The sequence below is a fragment of the Contarinia nasturtii genome, unplaced genomic scaffold (genome assembly GCF_009176525.2).
Source record: "Contarinia nasturtii isolate CC-2019 unplaced genomic scaffold, AAFC_CNas_1.1 Cnas_scaffold_630, whole genome shotgun sequence".
NCBI classification, from domain to species: domain Eukaryota; kingdom Metazoa; phylum Arthropoda; class Insecta; order Diptera; family Cecidomyiidae; genus Contarinia; species Contarinia nasturtii.
The window spans coordinates 35962-53239 of NW_022197981.1; the positions used below are offsets into that span (position 1 = coordinate 35962).

The following is a 17278-nucleotide window of genomic DNA, read 5'->3' on the forward strand; positions in this document are numbered from 1 at the left end:
AAACTTTCATGCACAAACATTAGATGGGCTTGTACAAATTTAGCGCCGAAAATGATTATTTTGATTATAATAAATAATTGGAGGTTCGTTTGAAGATTCACTTATACAGGACACTGTAAAAACATTTCAATTCGTTGATAAAGTGGATCTGTTTCATCTTTCTTCAACTACACCTCCAGCGGTGTAAAGAAATACGTAATTACGACAGGACGTATACAGGTATCTTTAAAAAAAAATACTTTCTTCAAACCAATTCTACTTACTTTCCCACCCATAAAATATAATCCAACCCTTAAAATGAAATAATTTAAAAATGAATCTTTATGAAAAGCGAAAAATAAGCTGCGAATCTCAAGGCAATTGGCATTAAAACGGCTCGTTGAAATTGATATTAAAATATGCTCTTTTTTTAATGAATTGACTTTTTCATTTAAATTGATCTGGGGTCATTATTCACATAGTCCTCGCTCATCACATTTTATCCCTGGAAATCTGCCACATTCACGGTTCATCTATCTTTTCATTGTGTTGGTACGGTCATTTCCTTTACTTTCAAAATGTTTTAATCAAATGATTTCCCTTTTGAAGATTAAAAAAAAACGTTCATGCTTATTTGATGCATCTTCGGTTGAAAGTATGCGCGTATACGTATACATTTCACTTCGGTGCCGAAAGTCATGCGGGAAGAAACCGATACACTGTGACACAGTATATTGCTGACACATCGAATATTAAATGGGGGGGAAATGGTTGTCTCTTTCCCTCAATATTTCTGTATGTGTGGTAAAAGCGGTTTTCCACTGCTCGAACATTTTTAAGCTCATGCTAAAACAGAAAGTGAGACTTTGATACTCACTTTTTCATGTTTCCGTGACAAAAACCACTTATCTTTAACATGCCATTAGAAATGACAGAGAGAGAGAGAGAGAGTTGCGTTTAGTTTTGTGCAAATAAAGCGAAAATGTTTACGAATTGATTGAAGACAAAACACTTCTCCTTCCGAACATTACATTTTGCATAAATATTCTTTTATTTTGGCATTCTTTGTCGGTAAATTATCTAATATTTAAACCGAAATCTAATTAAAGTTTTGACGACAAAGACATATCTTCATCCATTCGTCGTTTCCCGTTGAATAAATTTAAAACAAAAACTATGATGATTATACGTGATACCCATGATACCGCAAGCGATAATTGTGAAAAAGCTCTATGACGCTTTTGAATGACGAACAAGCTACAAGTTATTTTGAACCCTGATGTGGCAACATCGACAATTCCATGCACACAAAACACACACACACACCCACATCCACAAATCGACCCATACAATGCCAGTTCGGTGTGTCGTGTTGAAACGCAATTTCATTCAAACCGACTCTGTATAAGAAAAGTGAACGAGTGTGCGTAGATGTCAATGCATACACTCACACCAATTTCCATCGTCATGTTAGATATGTTTTTGTGTTCATGTCCAAAGGATATTTAATATTGGCGGCCATATTTTCGGTTAAATTCGTCGATTTTTTTTATCCATGCTATTCGTTACATTCTTTTTAACATAATTGCCGTTGTTGCCACTCGTTCTCTCCGTGTGTCTGTATGCGTCAATTTGCTCGTGTGTGTGTGTGTGTATTTATGTATGGTTAAATGTATGTGTACCGTTCGTTTTGATAAGTACCATACAACTTTCTCCTTTTCACATTTTATCCATTGATTTGGTCGTACGGTCGTGGATTGTGCTTTTCCTTGTCACTCTTACAGTATTTTTTTTCGTTTTCAATGTTATTTCTATCCTCCTATACATAACAATTTTCAGTTCGAGGTTAAATGTTTCTATGAAAAGACGTGCTTTTCGTCCGTGTGCATAATGATTTTCCCACAACGTGTAGTATCCTCAGTTCAATGTGTATACTGTATATAGAAAAAAAAGGAAATATTCAACGGCAAGTTTATATATGCAGAGAAACAAAATCGAATAAACAATCATCAAATGAACACAAAAGTGAGAAGAACTGGGAAGAAAAACATACAAAAAAAGTATCCAAATTCTAATACCGAAAAACGACTTGCACAGTGAGTTTTTTTTAACAACACACACGATTTCAAAAAAAAGGACTAAATCATCATCATTTACAATTTCTTATCATCATTTCATCGAGAATGTTTTGTAAAAAAATTTCGTTTTGATACGAATGCTTCGCAATAAATTTAAAATCGAAGAAGAAAACGGAGAAAAAGAAGATTATTAGTGTAAGAGACATTTATTTTACAGTGTTTATTTCGAATATTAATGTGTTTTGCAGTAAAAGAATTGAAAGAAAAAGGGAAAAGAATGTATCAAAAATAGAAAAAGTTCACATCGACCCCGTGTGATGCGTGTTTGTGTTTCGAAAAGTACAAATGTTTCGGAATCAACGAATGTGAGAGAGAAGTAGAGAGAGAGAGAGGAGTCAGAGCGAAAGAGTGAATGGGCAAGAGAGAATCGCGTCCAAAGTGTATATGTGAGAATTGAAACATTGCCACAATTTTGTGCATTTTGAATAAATTGATTTGGAATTTAATTTCCAATATAGTAACCTACAAAAATGAGAACGACAAGTGCAATAGGAAGATGAATGACTTGACCGAATGAGCTTTCGATGAAGTATGAAACATGATATTCGTATACAAGTCAATTTATTTTCTTTCTTTCATTTTTTTTACATTTCAATTTCTAAGAGTCTTGAAAAAATAGACTATTAGTCGATTTTATGAAAAGAAAAGAGAGAGAGAGAGATGTTTATAAACTCCGTCATAGTTATATGTTAGACTTGAAAAAAATGTTCATTGATTGATTTAACACACGATGATTTATGTTGTTCAGAACGAAAGACAGAAAAAAAGAATCATGACAAAATGAGGCACACAGTGTGCGAGCAAAAGAAAGAAAGAAAGTGAAACGCGTGTGTGCATATATATGCTTGAAATAATAAAATATAAAGCGTTCGGCGACCGCTCCCCAAAAGAAGACAACTTTACAACCCACAGTCGGATAGGGAACGAAATGCGTGTACAGATGACTGTCAGATAAAAGTGCACGATGTACGGTGTATGTCGTCGAACACACACACACATAATAAGAGAGAAAAATCAAGACTTAAAAAATGTCACACGATAAAGAGAGAAATAGAGAGAAAGAGAAAAAAAAAACAAAAAGAGGAAAACAGTGAAGAAAAAAACTAGAAGAAAATGATAATAACCACTGACAAATACACACAGATGTTCTGTTCATTGTCTAATAAATTGAATCTGTTTCAGTACACGAAATATTTCATTTCTTTCTTTCTTCATTTTTCATTAGAAAAGTTGGGGTAAAATGAATTTTATCGGCACGACACAACGACACAAAAGGAAATAAACAACCAACCAAAATGGTTTGGATCGCCTATCAAACCGAAAGAGTAGAGAAACAACACCTTTTCTAATGAATTATCGCAATTATGTTTTACAACACATACAAGCGGCTCATGCCATACAATAATGAAATAAGCTCTCTCGAGCGCATTAAACAATTGATAAAAAGTTCGGTATTTTGTTAATGGTAAAAAAGGGAGCTCGAGTTCACTGAAAATGACTAGAAACATGTAAACAATGGCCAATGAGCTATGCGCTCAATCCAATCGACAAGTAAAACTAATAAACGTAAAAAAAGCCCACACAACACCAACGACATGCACACGAATAGCGTTAATATTTATGGAAGTTTGTCGATGCTTTTTCAACTTTGATCTGTAATATATCATTTGCGTTGGAAGCTCGAGCGCACAATATATATATTAGGCATTGGATTCCTTGATTGTTATTAGCAGAAAGAGTAGTGCTATTTATGTGTATAAATTTTAAGCTCTTTCACTGAATATACATATATCTCTGCACGGTTGTATATCCTTTTTGGCTAACTCTGTGTGTTGTGCAAACTCAATAAATTTCCTTTTGTCAACGACAAAACTATGTACACACACAATTCGACGACGGCGGCGACAATAACAACAACAACATAATGATACTACCTCCACGTTTCAGCACCGTGAGTGGATGAAATGTAGCCATGACATTTGCATCGTTGTTCCATCGCTTTTATCGACCCTCAATTTTGCTATGCAATGAAATTCATGCTCAAACGAATCCAATCATTTGGACCAAATCTATCGCCAAAATCGATAGCGAAAAAAAACCTGCACAAAAACACAATCCATATTGTATTGATTCGTATGAAACTGAAAGAGACCGAAACAGAAACGGGAAAAAAGAAAGAAAAAGCACAGAATTCGATTACGTGAAATCCCAAACACGGAACACTTTTTTTCTCTATCGCTTCTTTGGAAACGTTACAAGCTTTCTTTTTAAAGTGAATATAGATCATTTTTGCATAATAAAGATATCCACGCAGACTGCTTTTAACACGGAGAATATGCAACAGATTCACAAAAACACATAGCATAATAGATGCATCTTTCCCTATCAAAAAATGCCTTATAAATTGTACGAAAACGACGTGCACACACTTACACACACATACATCCACATATACACGAAAAGAAACGTGGTTCTTTCAAGTAAATTTGAATGAATAGATAATCAAATGTGCAAATGCACCATCAACCAAAATGATATAAGCAACTACTTTGGCCGAAATAAGGAAAACGCGCAAAATACACGTTTCGGTTGGCCCAATTTCGTGAATTCCATTTCAAATTTGGTATTTTCCAACCAAAAACAACCATCATTAATGGCGGTTAACATGGTTTTTTTTTCTTCAAATGCTTGAATAAATAATTTCAAGCATTTCACGTGTTACAATGACCGTCACATGGGCTGAATCATTTTTAATGGAGAGATTAAGGGAAATAAAAACATAAAATGAAAAAAAAATTATTTTCTGGAAAATGAAAAAGAAAAAAGGAGAACACCATATATACAGACATTCTAATAATTGTAATACATCATTCAAGTGACATACAGTAACGCGTATTTGAACTCTGTCTTTCGATTGAAATCAAGTGAAGAAACCATTGAAAGAGACTGACATGAAAACCTATAAATACGAAAGAAAATTACCACGTCAACTATAAATACAGAAACTCAACAACCAAGTTCATAAAATGCTCAATCGTATTAAAATGTAATTTGTTATGGGGCAAGTGAAAAAGGTGCCGTCATTGTAAAATTTGTCTTATTTAATAAGCTCAGATCAGAACGGCTTTAATGCAAAAAAAAATCCTGAATTTAAGTGCATTGAGCAATGACACTGAACGCATAAACATAATAGATCCAAATTTGACTAGAATGTTATCAACTGCCCGGTTGTTATTAAGCCACCATGGCTATTCGTGACAATGAAGAAACGCAAAGGATCAAACTTCGTCGTTCGGAAAACAAAATTGGGAAATTAGCCAGAAATGGAAAATCATTTTTTTTCTTGTTCCTGTTTTCCCTTGATACGCTCTTTCCATATCTCTCTCTCTCTGTCTCTCTCTTTCGCATTTCAGCCATGATAATTATTCGATGTCAGCATGAAATCGATGACACACAAAAACTTTAATAACTTGGTTATGTGCTATTGCAATGTTGTTTTAAAATTTAATTGCTCAACGACTTTTCCGATTTCGAGCGTCTCTTTTTAAAATGTGATTTGTATTGTCTTAAAACACTATTTCGTGCCATGTAATATTGGAAATGTTGCAAAGTATATCGATTTATGTCTTCGAATTGCTTATTTTTTTCCTATTTCGTTGCCGCTATTGTTGTCCTTCTCCTCTTCTTCCTTCGTCACCAACAACCACCATTACAACGTCAACAGCGAATAATATACATAGTTGCTTCGATGGTATTGGAGTTCATTGGTTGATGTGCGAGAACGAGATATGGGGAGAGATTGATAGAGAGACAAAACGTGAACTGGAATCTAGTTACTGGATGTGTGCATTTGTACTGAATCCACATTTGTCAACAACACAGTTCGAAACGACAACAACAAAGCCAGATTTGAACATAAAGTATGTGATGAAATGACAAAAAAAGGTTCTTCTTTCACTCAAGTTCGCTTTCATCGAATCGTACGCATTTCTAGCCTTAAATGAATGCTAGCGAGAAAAAGAAACAAACGAAGAAAGAAAATCGAAAAGTAGTGAAAATACAAAAGCGTACAAGTGTAGAGCAACGTGCTTGAATATTGAATTGTTACACAAAATATAGCCAACAATAAAACGTTTCGGCATGTTTTCGTGATAATGTGTTTATTCCTCTCTCTCTCTCTCTCTCTCTCTCTCTCTCTCTCTCTCTCTCTCTCTCTTTCTCCGTTGCTAGACTTGATTTTCCAACCAGTCTTACGTTAATTCTTTCCTATTCCATATAGTGTCATCTATCTATCTCCCTTTCATTGGTTTTATTGTCATTTTTATATCAAGACATTATGCTGCACTTGTTATGTTTACGAGCTTCTTCTCAATTCCCGAACCATTTTCATTTTCAATTAAAAGAACAACACTTGCCATTTTGTGTATTGCACATTCGCGCGCATACACACATACACACACAACATAAACATCATCCATTTATGAGGCTCGTTTTTATCCCATGTGGGAAGCCATGGAATCCACACTGGTCACTTTGCAAAATATGTGATACTTTACGTACGTTTTCTGGGCCATTTCAACAACACACAGAGAGAAGAAGAAAAAAACAACAAAAGAATAGCACATGACAGCAACTTTAAAAGTCAATTTTCTGTTGTTGTTTTTTTTTCTGCTCTACATCTCTGTTTTTATGGTTGTCGACGAAACAAAATCAAACGAGAAAGTTGGAAAGAGCAAGAGAAAAAATTTATTAGCCACTGAATATTGAATATGCATGTGCAATGCCAAACCAAACAATGAATTTTTGTTGTATTTCCATTTTTATTTTCAAATGTTCTATCACATTTGGCTGTTGAATAGATTGATGTCGTAAAAACATGATCTTGTCATTCACAAAGAATAATTCACAGTTTTATGTGACAATAGTTAAACAATGTGTAACAAAAAAAATGGATAAAATGAAACAACATTGATGAGTTTTTTTTTTTCAAATTAGAATTTTATTCAATGAATTTTGAACACGCTTAAACTTTATTCGATCAACGGTCACACGGAAGACAGATGCTATAGTAATTACAATTGTTTTCCTAATGACACACACACACATACAAAAAATTGATTTTTCTGCCGTACTGAATGAAAGCTTAGCGAAAAAGAGTGAAAAATGTTGGTGCGCCACCTGCTGTATTTAATACACCGATTGCACGCTCTCGCCAAAGTTCTGTTGTTTTGGTAAACGCCAATCAAAATACGCACTCAAACACCTCATTTTCCATTATTGCTTTGTGGAAATATTCTCTTTCTTTTTTCTTTGATTATTCTCCCCTCTTTGTGTACGCAAATGTTCTATTATTATTGAAAACAATAATACTAAACGCTTAATGCTTAGTCGTTCATCACTCTGATGCTTATTGAGATATTGAAAACAAACCATTGTGACTGTATTTGATAGGCGAGAAGATATGTTAATAATAAATGAAAATATTTGGCAGTAAAATTATGCGATGACGTCATTGATAAGAAAATGAAATGTGGTAACAACATATTACCATTACCGTCTTTCTCTGTCGCTCATCATTTGCCGAACAGTTTATTTTTTTGCAAGTATTCTTTCGGGCTGCAAAGTAACGGTTAGTGTGGCAAAGTATATTGCATTTCATGTGCATTTAAGTGGAAAATCCAGAGAAAACAAATAATATAACAGACACTCACTGTATCTCAGGTTCATATATTTTTACGATTTTTATGCGTGCACATGAGCACCCGTTAGAGGATTCAAGTTTGAGAGCTATAGCTAGTTATAATAACATATGTATGGCCAAGAAGTAATCTACATAAGGCGCATACATTAAAATTACACTCTACTTCGCCTTGTTCGTTGCACTTCACATAGAATGCGATTCAGTAGATCAGCTGCGGTAGTTTAAGGAAATATACTTTCCTTTTGCATCATGAATTCTCGACTGTCATTTTATTCGCGCGCACACCAACACAATGAGCACACTGATTAAATCACAAGTATACAATGCCGATTCGAAAAAATCCGTATATACCATCCACACATACCATATATAGATTTTCTAGAATCAAAAAAAAAAAAACAAAAAAAAACATATAAATAAGAATGAAAGGCATAAGAGTCACATTATTTATGTTTGAAGAAGAAAAAAAACGTACTAGAAAATCACAATATCTTTCCCGCAAAAGCCTTAATGCGAAGTGATTTTGAGCCGATGAATACAATCACATAGAGAAATGACAGATGACAACTAGATCTAGTTCTATCGATAGAAATTTTCTTCTCCAATTTTGTTTTTCTGCTCCATCTCCGTCTTTTTCGGGCACTTTTGCTATGTGCTTGTTATTATGACAGTACAATATAAACCGCAACCAAACTCAAACTTTATGTTCACCACATTTCTTGTTTACCGCGCGTACCGAAGTAAGCATTTGGTATAGGGTTTATGTGTGTTTCTTTTCGGCCTCATTGATAACTTGGTAACATTGTCAACTTCAGAGTCACAATTCAGCCGAATATATTCGGAAGAAAATGAATTGTAACACCTGTTGTTTTATTAATTATTATCAAGTTAATTGTACAAAATAATAAATCGATCAAGGCTATTTGGTTGTAAATAAAGTGAGCAGCCATTGTTTAAGCTAAATATAAATGCAAACAAACTGATGATGAATAGACCATATTCGAATGGAAATATACATTATAGAGTATGTTGGGACATTTTTTTGGTTTATGATCAAGCAATCCAACATTTTCCATTATTTCCATTTTGGTGGTTTTTATTGGATTTAAAAATAATCAACAATTTTTTTTAACGAAAAATCGTCTATTATTAGGCAAAAGGTCACGGTCGAATGTAAGACAGCATTTTTGTGTAGTTTAACTCATATTCAACGTTAACAATGGAACAAAAAATCATTTTGAATGATAAAAAAAAAATTGAATTGATTTCTAGTCATCAATATGCTCTTTTCAATAAACTCGACTTATCTACAAACGTACGACCATCCCAATGAGCCACAAACAAAGTCGGAATTGTTTACGGAAATGTTGCAATTGTCGCTTGCACATTTTTGTGATGATAACCTTTGGCTAGGTCATATTATCATGTCGTACTTGACATCGAAAGTGATTTCAATGTTGAAATGTATAAAAAACGATACATTTTTGTTTGTTGGGTACATTTATTGATGTAATTGCATAAAATTAACGAATCGATATGCTTAATTTCTCTGTGCTTATTGAATTTTAATGGTACGGCTGATAGAAGTATGAGATAGGCTTATAAAAATGTAAAAATCGCATTAGAAGTCGGATTTTGATTGTGGTTCATCTTGTAATTCATTATTGAGATGTGACAAAAACTTTGTCGTGCACACATATTCATAATTGATTGGCACACTTTCGAAGAAAAAAATAAAACAAATGAGCGCATAGTGCGTGCAAACAGTTTGTGTTAATGAAGAGAGAGGGTGTGACAGAATTTGCGATATTTGAACGTTTGCATGCGACCTTTTATGGTTTTTATAAAATTGCGACTGCGACATAATTAATATGGTAATTTTTACCTTTGGCCTCAAGTAGTGCATTGCGAACAGACTATTCACTCTCAATTTAATGAATATTTATCTAGCTTTTTTTTCAAATGTTTTTCTTTTCTGTGTATATTTTTTATTTTATTAACACAACAATTGTCTATAATTCACAAGGCCGTTATCATCTTTTTCACTTTATCCGTAACGAGAACTTTCTCGGAATAACTTGGAATATTTTACAATTTTCTTAATTCATTTGATTAGGCCAAGTGAAAATGCTGTTTTCGTTATAATCAAGCCTCTCGAACATGGTCTTCTTTATCTCTTTGTTTTGGTTCTTATAAGTGCGGATATGCGGGGGTGTATGCGTGAGCGTGTATTTTATGCAATGCAATTAAATTCCATATAAATTCTACCTTAATTTAATTAAATTTAATTTAATTGACGAACAAGAAAATCGTTTTGAAATGCAAGCCAACTTAAAGTAGTTCTTAGTCAATTTATACATAATTTTTAATGAAATTGCAAATGCTGAATGAGGAAAAGGGTTTTAGCTGGTAATAAGTTTTCGATTTAGCACAAACTTATTTAACCGCCCCGATTCAGATGTGTCTCTTTAATGCAGTTGGTCGAAGAAAGAAAATAAAGAGAGAGAGAGAGAAACGTGTAAATGAGTGAGCTTGGCTCAAGCTTTCCATTGATTTCGACCGACTTAAAGTAGCTCAATGATAAATAGAAAACGTTGAGGTTTCGCATGAGTTCAGGCCATTCAAGCACGGTCATTATATTACCGATCGCCTCAACAGCAACAGCAGCAGTAACGATAACAATAATAATACGCTCAAAATATTGTTTTATCCCCAGTGTTTGCATGGGACGTCGTTCCAGTTTTTTGTGTTTTAGACTAAAACAATTAATTCCATTCACCCAACTACTTATAGCAATGTTTATGTATAAAACATGACACGAACACAATCTCAAAAGCTCGCATCGATAAGGACGCCGACTACGAAAATCTCCCCGCCCCCATTCCCTTCCATGAACGAAAAACAGAACTCACAATAAAACGCACACTACAGAACGCTCCTGTTGACTCAATCTTTCTCTTGCGAACGCCAGAGTTTTTTCTAATTTTATAAAAATAAAATTTTTGTTGCCAATTTATTATGTACACTCATCTAAAATTTTGCTCTCTCTCTCTCTTTTGCTCTTTGCTGTGTTCAAATTATCAATTTTCTTTATTACGCGTATTTTGTAGAATTCTTACAAAAAAATCCTTCAATTATTTCTTTTTCGTCATAATTTGTGGCGTGCTTAACGAGAAAGTTGATTTGCTTCATTATTTATTTTAATTGAAATTCAAGCTTCGCTCTTCCGTATTCACACATTTTTTTAATTCAAAGTTTGACGTCAATGTCGGGAAAGAACCGTCTTCGAAAAATTCTAATATGTATTTTCCACATCTTCATCAGAGATTCTTTCGACAAATAGCAGACTCTTCAAAACGATTTTGTTTTGGGAAATATTTAAATTAAACATTTTTTTTCTCGCTGAACGCCAAATACACAACCATTACCCTGACTGTTTATCGCTTTCAAGAGCCACGACCTTGAGCAGAACCACAAACATTTTCCTTTTCTATTTACGTGTTGTTCTCCATTTTTTTTCTTATTCAACTCTCTGGATAGCTCTTAAAGATTTACGCTTGTAAGTACAGAGGGGGAGATATAGAGATACCGCACAATAATGATGAACAAACAGACAGTGTGCTATTTTTTGAAGCTTATTTTCATTCAGAAATGTTGAAATTTTGATTTTATGCACTCTTCAATATCCGAATCGATGACCATAAATGTGTCGTTTCCATGGTAAATTATGAAAAATGTTTATGCTTCAGAAATGATATACAAACATAAATGTCTACCTCTTGCTGGAATTCCAATATGATGTTGATATTTTAAAGAATTCACCAAAATATTGAATATCTACAACATGAATTTCCGGAATTTAAAATTTATTAAAATACATAAGCCAAGATTCAATAAAACGACGCCAAACTATCAATTTTATTTAAGAAGCTTCTTTTCACTTCCCGTCGATTCACAAGAAAAACATGTAAACACACAGAATCACAACACACATACAAATTTGGTCCAATGTGTTGCCTACACCATCGCTCCTTCTTCGCCCTCCATTACCATAGTTTTTTTTATGTTCGATTTTTCCACTCGCTTCGCTTTCAAACTTCACTTACGACAATAAAACATGTATTGAGATTACAAATTGTCCCACCAACTCTACACAGTGCCAATCGATATGGTAGAAAATTCGACGTTTCGAATGCTGCTAAGAAACGTTTAAATTATCGTGCAGAGCGGAAAATAGAGTGGAAAAAAACTCCATTTCATTGAAATTACTAATGAAAAATTGTCTGGGCGCTATTGAAGATATCGATTGACTAATAGCTTCGTCTAAAATATCGTTATCCTGTCGACTCCATCGACATACATTCATTATGAAATTTTCGATTTTGTATGGATATGGATGAAATTGAATTGTTGAAATGTTTTATGTCGTGCTTCTCAGATTACTAATATATGAACACATCGAAATGAACTATAAGCATCATCGCATCGAAGACAAAAAAAAAACTTGAAATAATTGATTTTCTTGACGCACACAACACCTCAAGTCGAATGCTGGAAAAATAAATGCCATTTATTATTAAACAAACCACAAACATAGAGAGAAATTCGGATGAAATAAATATTTATTCATCTTCTTCATTTAATGTGCTCTCTCTCTCTCTCTCTCTCTCTCTCTCTCTCTCTCTCTCTCTCTCTCTTAAAAACGGTACATTGAATGAATTTATACAATTAGACACAAATGAATATTATATGTGAAAATAGAGCAAAAGAAAAACTGAAATGCGGATGGAATATTTGTTGCGGAATGTGAGAAATTATACATATTCTGACTGCAGTAGAATTGGTCAAATGCCAGAAATGCGTTTTCTGATGTGCATAGTTTAAAGTTGAATTTATTAGTAAAAAAATGGTATGTAGTACCAAAAATGAGATTCTTTCGAAAATTTCAAATATAATGCTTGTGAGCGACTGAGAAAGAGAAAGAAAGAGGTTGCATGTGACGTTACAGTTTTCAGGTAACTAGGGAAATAAACAAGAGAAATAAATTAATATGTCAATTTTTAATGAAATAACCTTTTTATTTCGGTTGCTACCGTGCTATTTTGCTTACTAATAAAGTTTTTTTTTCGTGTTCATATTTCGGTGTTGGTATTATATTCATTGTCGAAATTTGTGTGCCGACTATGTCTATATCTGTGTTTATATCGATGGCTTAAATTGTGTGTCGTTTTTATTTAACGTGTTTGGCGTACGTCATTTGAACCACCAAGTGTGCACTGCACATCTGTTTCCAAAAAAAACACACAGCAAATTTGTTGACCAATTGATTGTTGTTCGTCAGCCAAGTTGTTAGTAAAAGATTTCCATTGACGACGTCTAGGCTTTCGTGTGTAAATGCGTGCTTATATTTTTCATTCAATTGTTTCGAATGATGAGGTATATGTGCGAAAGCCGAAATTATTCATGAAATTTCGCGGAAATGCATAATTGAATCAGTGGTGCAATAAGTAGATAGCTAAAAATAGTTGAAAGCCTAAATCGGAACAACCATACAAATAGCTATAAGTTGTAAACATTTTCTTGACAACATCTAACTATTAGACAATTCTTGCCGATTTCCTTCCCACTTTTCTATATGTATGTCGGTGTGGAATTTGCTTTTTCAATTCTCTTCCATTTATTTCACCATATTTTTTTTTGTTCTTCGTATGTTGCTCGTCTTTATATCGAAATTTTGCTGCATAATTTGTTGTTGTTGCTATCTTACGAATATGGTGGCAGTGCATGCGAAATAGCTAGGAGGTACATTGCAATTGTTTTGAGGTGCGCATATATGCAATTGAGTGCATGCTAGATAGCAATCGAATGAAGCTTTTATGTATTATAAAACGTGAGTCTTAACGCGAACTTTGGTGATATCATGCAAATGGAAACAAATGCAGCAAATAGTAAACAACAGTAGTCTATATTCAATTCGATTACAGCGAAACACACACACACACACAAACACATAAACTTAAATACTTGCAAACAATTTCATATCCAAATGGTATTCTCAATCAAGCTATTTAATTCTGTATATATTCTTGTAGATTTTGCGACTAACAATGCTGCCTGTGATCGTGAAAATGCAAAACGTATGACTTTGAGTGGAGAATCATGTTAAATATGGAAAAACAAAACATAGAACAGCCCAATATGTACGATGGAATTTCCATTCACAAGCATTCAATAAAATGTTAACATGCTAAAGCTGTAACTCAAGTGAGCGAGAGAGAGAGAGAGAGAGAGAGAGAGAGAGAGAGTGAGAGTGAGTGAGAAAGAGAGAGAGTGAGAAAAAACAGTGATGTGCAAGTGTATTATCGACAGTGCAATAGATAAATAAAAAAAGAACCAAACAAAAGAGTGATCACAAGTGAATCGGCGAATCATCGAAATAGAACAGGAGCAACAAGCACAATAATTGACCTCATATGCATTCTTTTCTAGAAACATGAATTGATTGCGTTAAACACAAGAGACAAAGCATCGCACGAATGCCTCCATTCCAATTGAGTCGGTTATGATTAGCCTAGAAGTGGTGCAATCATGTTGTACTTTTGATATATTATGCTTCTACAAATTAAGGGTTTGTAAGCATATTTCTATACCTCTTTGTTACTGATTAGGGTGAATCGAAAATATTTGAGTTTTTAATAATGATGCTAAGTGAAACAAACACATAAAATATGTTTCATCAAGGAGTGAATTCTGAGTGAACAGCATCCTTGAACACAATCATTTTGTGTCATATATTCACATAATAGTACAAAACTATCGTGTGTTAAATAAGTTTGTCACATTGTCTCCCTCTAGCGTTTGAGAACCACCTCTTGAAATGTTTACCTCCAAAAACGCATTTTACACTAAATAGAATTAGCTCCAAAAATTCTTTAGATTTCTTTTTTTTTTCCCATCAATTTTTGGTCATTTAGTCCCTAGATTTTCCAGTGCCAGAACCTATTACAAAAATCATACAATAGCTTACCATAAAATCAATACTTTTTTTGCATTCAAAATCATAAAAAGCTCAAAAAATCGTCCTCAAATGTGCAGGCATCGGAAAAAAGCTTTTTTGGTCCACTCTAGCCTATATATATCACCATAATTCAAGCATAACATGACTATTAGCCGTTTGCCAAAATATACAGTGGTTATCGAGATTGCAGCTGTGCTCCAGCTCGGATTTCGGTTGGATTTTGGCATCAAAAGCACACCCTCTCGCATAATACAGATATTTGTAGCATATGTGAAGTCATGTTTTGCGTATGTTATGCCAAGAATAGCCCACTCATTTTGATTGATATCACTGAAACAATCTAAATATAGATTATTTTTTCTGGCTTCCCATATATTTTCGAAAGACCTTGAAAATAGTATATTTCATCCATGAATATTCAAAACTTTTTACTCACTCCATTTTTTATTTCATTCTCTTTTTTTACAAAAAAAAACACACACACATAGTTTATTGACTGAAACAACTCGAACTGAACATAACATTCATATTATTGCAACGGTTACGACTGTGCATCAAACGATCTCATAAAGCAATGCAAAGCGGTAAGTTATTGGGATTTTAAAATCAATAAAATTGTGAATAATAATCGATTGTGTTATTTGATGTTAAAACATATGTTATAGGTAATGATTACGCCGAATTATGTGATTTAGGACCATCAAGATGGTCGTCATCATCAAGAAACTATCATCAACCACACAGTTCACTACACCATTCATCCACATCGGCTAGCACCAGCCATATACGTTCAAATAGTTTTGAAGCTGAAGACATTATTGAGCCCTATGGCAATTCATCACGAATCACAAATAGCACGAGCTCATTACGGGCCAGTGGACGATACTATTCACCACCTGGCACATCCTATACAATCATCGAACGTCCTCATTCGCCGCATTATTATCCACAACAAAATCCGTAAGTTGTAACCGCTTTATAACTTTTCAACCAATTTACGGAAACATTTCTCTTTCTCTCTCTCTCTCTCTCTCTCTCTCTCTCTCTCTCTCTCTCTCTCGGTGTGTGTGCTTTAGACCAAAGGGAGGTTCACTCCCAAATCGTGGAGCTTACTTGGGTTCCTCATCACACATTCCAAACGCCAATGTGTCAATGTTAGGCGGTGGCACTGGAATCAGTTCATCATCGGTTAATGTTTCTTCTTCAAGACATGCGTAAATATCATTCATCAAATTCATATATCCTATGATTTTGGTTCGCTTTCAATTGATTGATTTGTTTTTTTTTAATCGATTGTTTTATTCATACATAGCAATATCAACAAAAAACGGCCAATATCACCGGAACAAGTGCTTCGTTTGTTCGGCACGACGACATCCTCATCTTCGGCGCCTAGCAATTATAATTATAGCAATGGCATTGTTCGTGAACGAGGCAGACGAAGCCCAGCGAGTAGCCCACCATCAACAACACATCACGTGAATCGAGTAAGTCAAATCGATTGAATTCACTTTTTGTTGTTCATTTAATATTTTGAAATGTTCAAACATTTTCGTATGTCACATTCAGACACTGAGGGAGCGTGAACGTGATAGAGATCGAAGTGTAACAAATATTCATGAATTGTCAACGAGAACGGTGCAAATGTCACGTGACCAACAGGATACACATGGCTTTGGAATATGTGTGAAAGGCGGTAAAGATGCTGGCCAAGGTGTTTATGTGTCCCGCATCGAAGAAGGTTCATTAGCTGAACGTGCTGGACTGAGACCGGGTGACTCAATACTTGAAGTTAACGGTAATCCCTTTACATCGGTTAGCCACGACGAAGCATTAAAGGTATTACATTACCATCGATTTTGTCATTTATTTTCCGACACACAAGTACACATTCCATTCATTGCATTCAACACTTATATATGATCATTTGAACTATTGTCCATACACATTACAAAATAATATTTGGTGTGTGGAAAAAAAGGTGGCCTACTAAACGACAATATGTATAACATTGAGCTACATATTCTCTATTTCTCATTTGCATTGTATGCAAAGACGGTGGATTATGACATGCCAGCTTGAAAACCATTTGCAATATAGTTTAAATAATTTGTAAACTATTTAAATATTCAAACGACGTAGAATTCTGTTGTTATTTCTCTCTCTCTTTTGTTTGGAGCAAGCATTTTCTTGAGTATTTAAATAAATGTATCGCATTAGTTGATTTTGATGTCACGGCCAACATTGGTGATGGTGGCTTTATGGGCCAGTCAATCAATCCACTTGTGGTTTTTCTACTGTGTACGCGCATTAGAATTGCACGCAATCAATGTGATTAGTATGTTTGTATCATGGCATTGTGTGTGTGTTTTGTGTGACCGAAACACCCTTACCATTTATCATGTGCCATATTGAATGGTGGTGGTTAATGTTGTATGTGGT

General features: G+C 34.2%; 1 protein-coding gene across 10 annotated transcripts in view; it reads left to right on the forward strand.

Moving 5' to 3' along the window:
- The first annotated feature begins 1805 nt into the window (after positions 1 to 1805).
- LOC116340044 (whirlin) overlaps positions 1806 to 17278 on the forward strand; it is a 30114-nt gene continuing 14641 nt past the window's right edge. For 7 of the 10 annotated variants that reach the window (XM_031766207.1, XM_031766214.1, XM_031766215.1 and 4 more), the window contains exons 1-7: positions 1806 to 2252; positions 13911 to 14446; positions 15325 to 15420; positions 15502 to 15796; positions 15913 to 16050; positions 16149 to 16323; positions 16406 to 16675. In XM_031766207.1, the coding sequence (XP_031622067.1) occupies positions 15411 to 15420; positions 15502 to 15796; positions 15913 to 16050; positions 16149 to 16323; positions 16406 to 16675 (888 nt within the window). In that variant the 5' untranslated portion in view covers positions 1806 to 2252; positions 13911 to 14446; positions 15325 to 15410. Of the gene's footprint in view, positions 2253 to 13910; positions 14451 to 15324; positions 15421 to 15501; positions 15797 to 15912; positions 16051 to 16148; positions 16324 to 16405; positions 16676 to 17278 lie in introns of all 10 variants that reach the window. The other 3 variants (XM_031766208.1, XM_031766209.1, XM_031766210.1) reach the window with 3 other exon arrangements.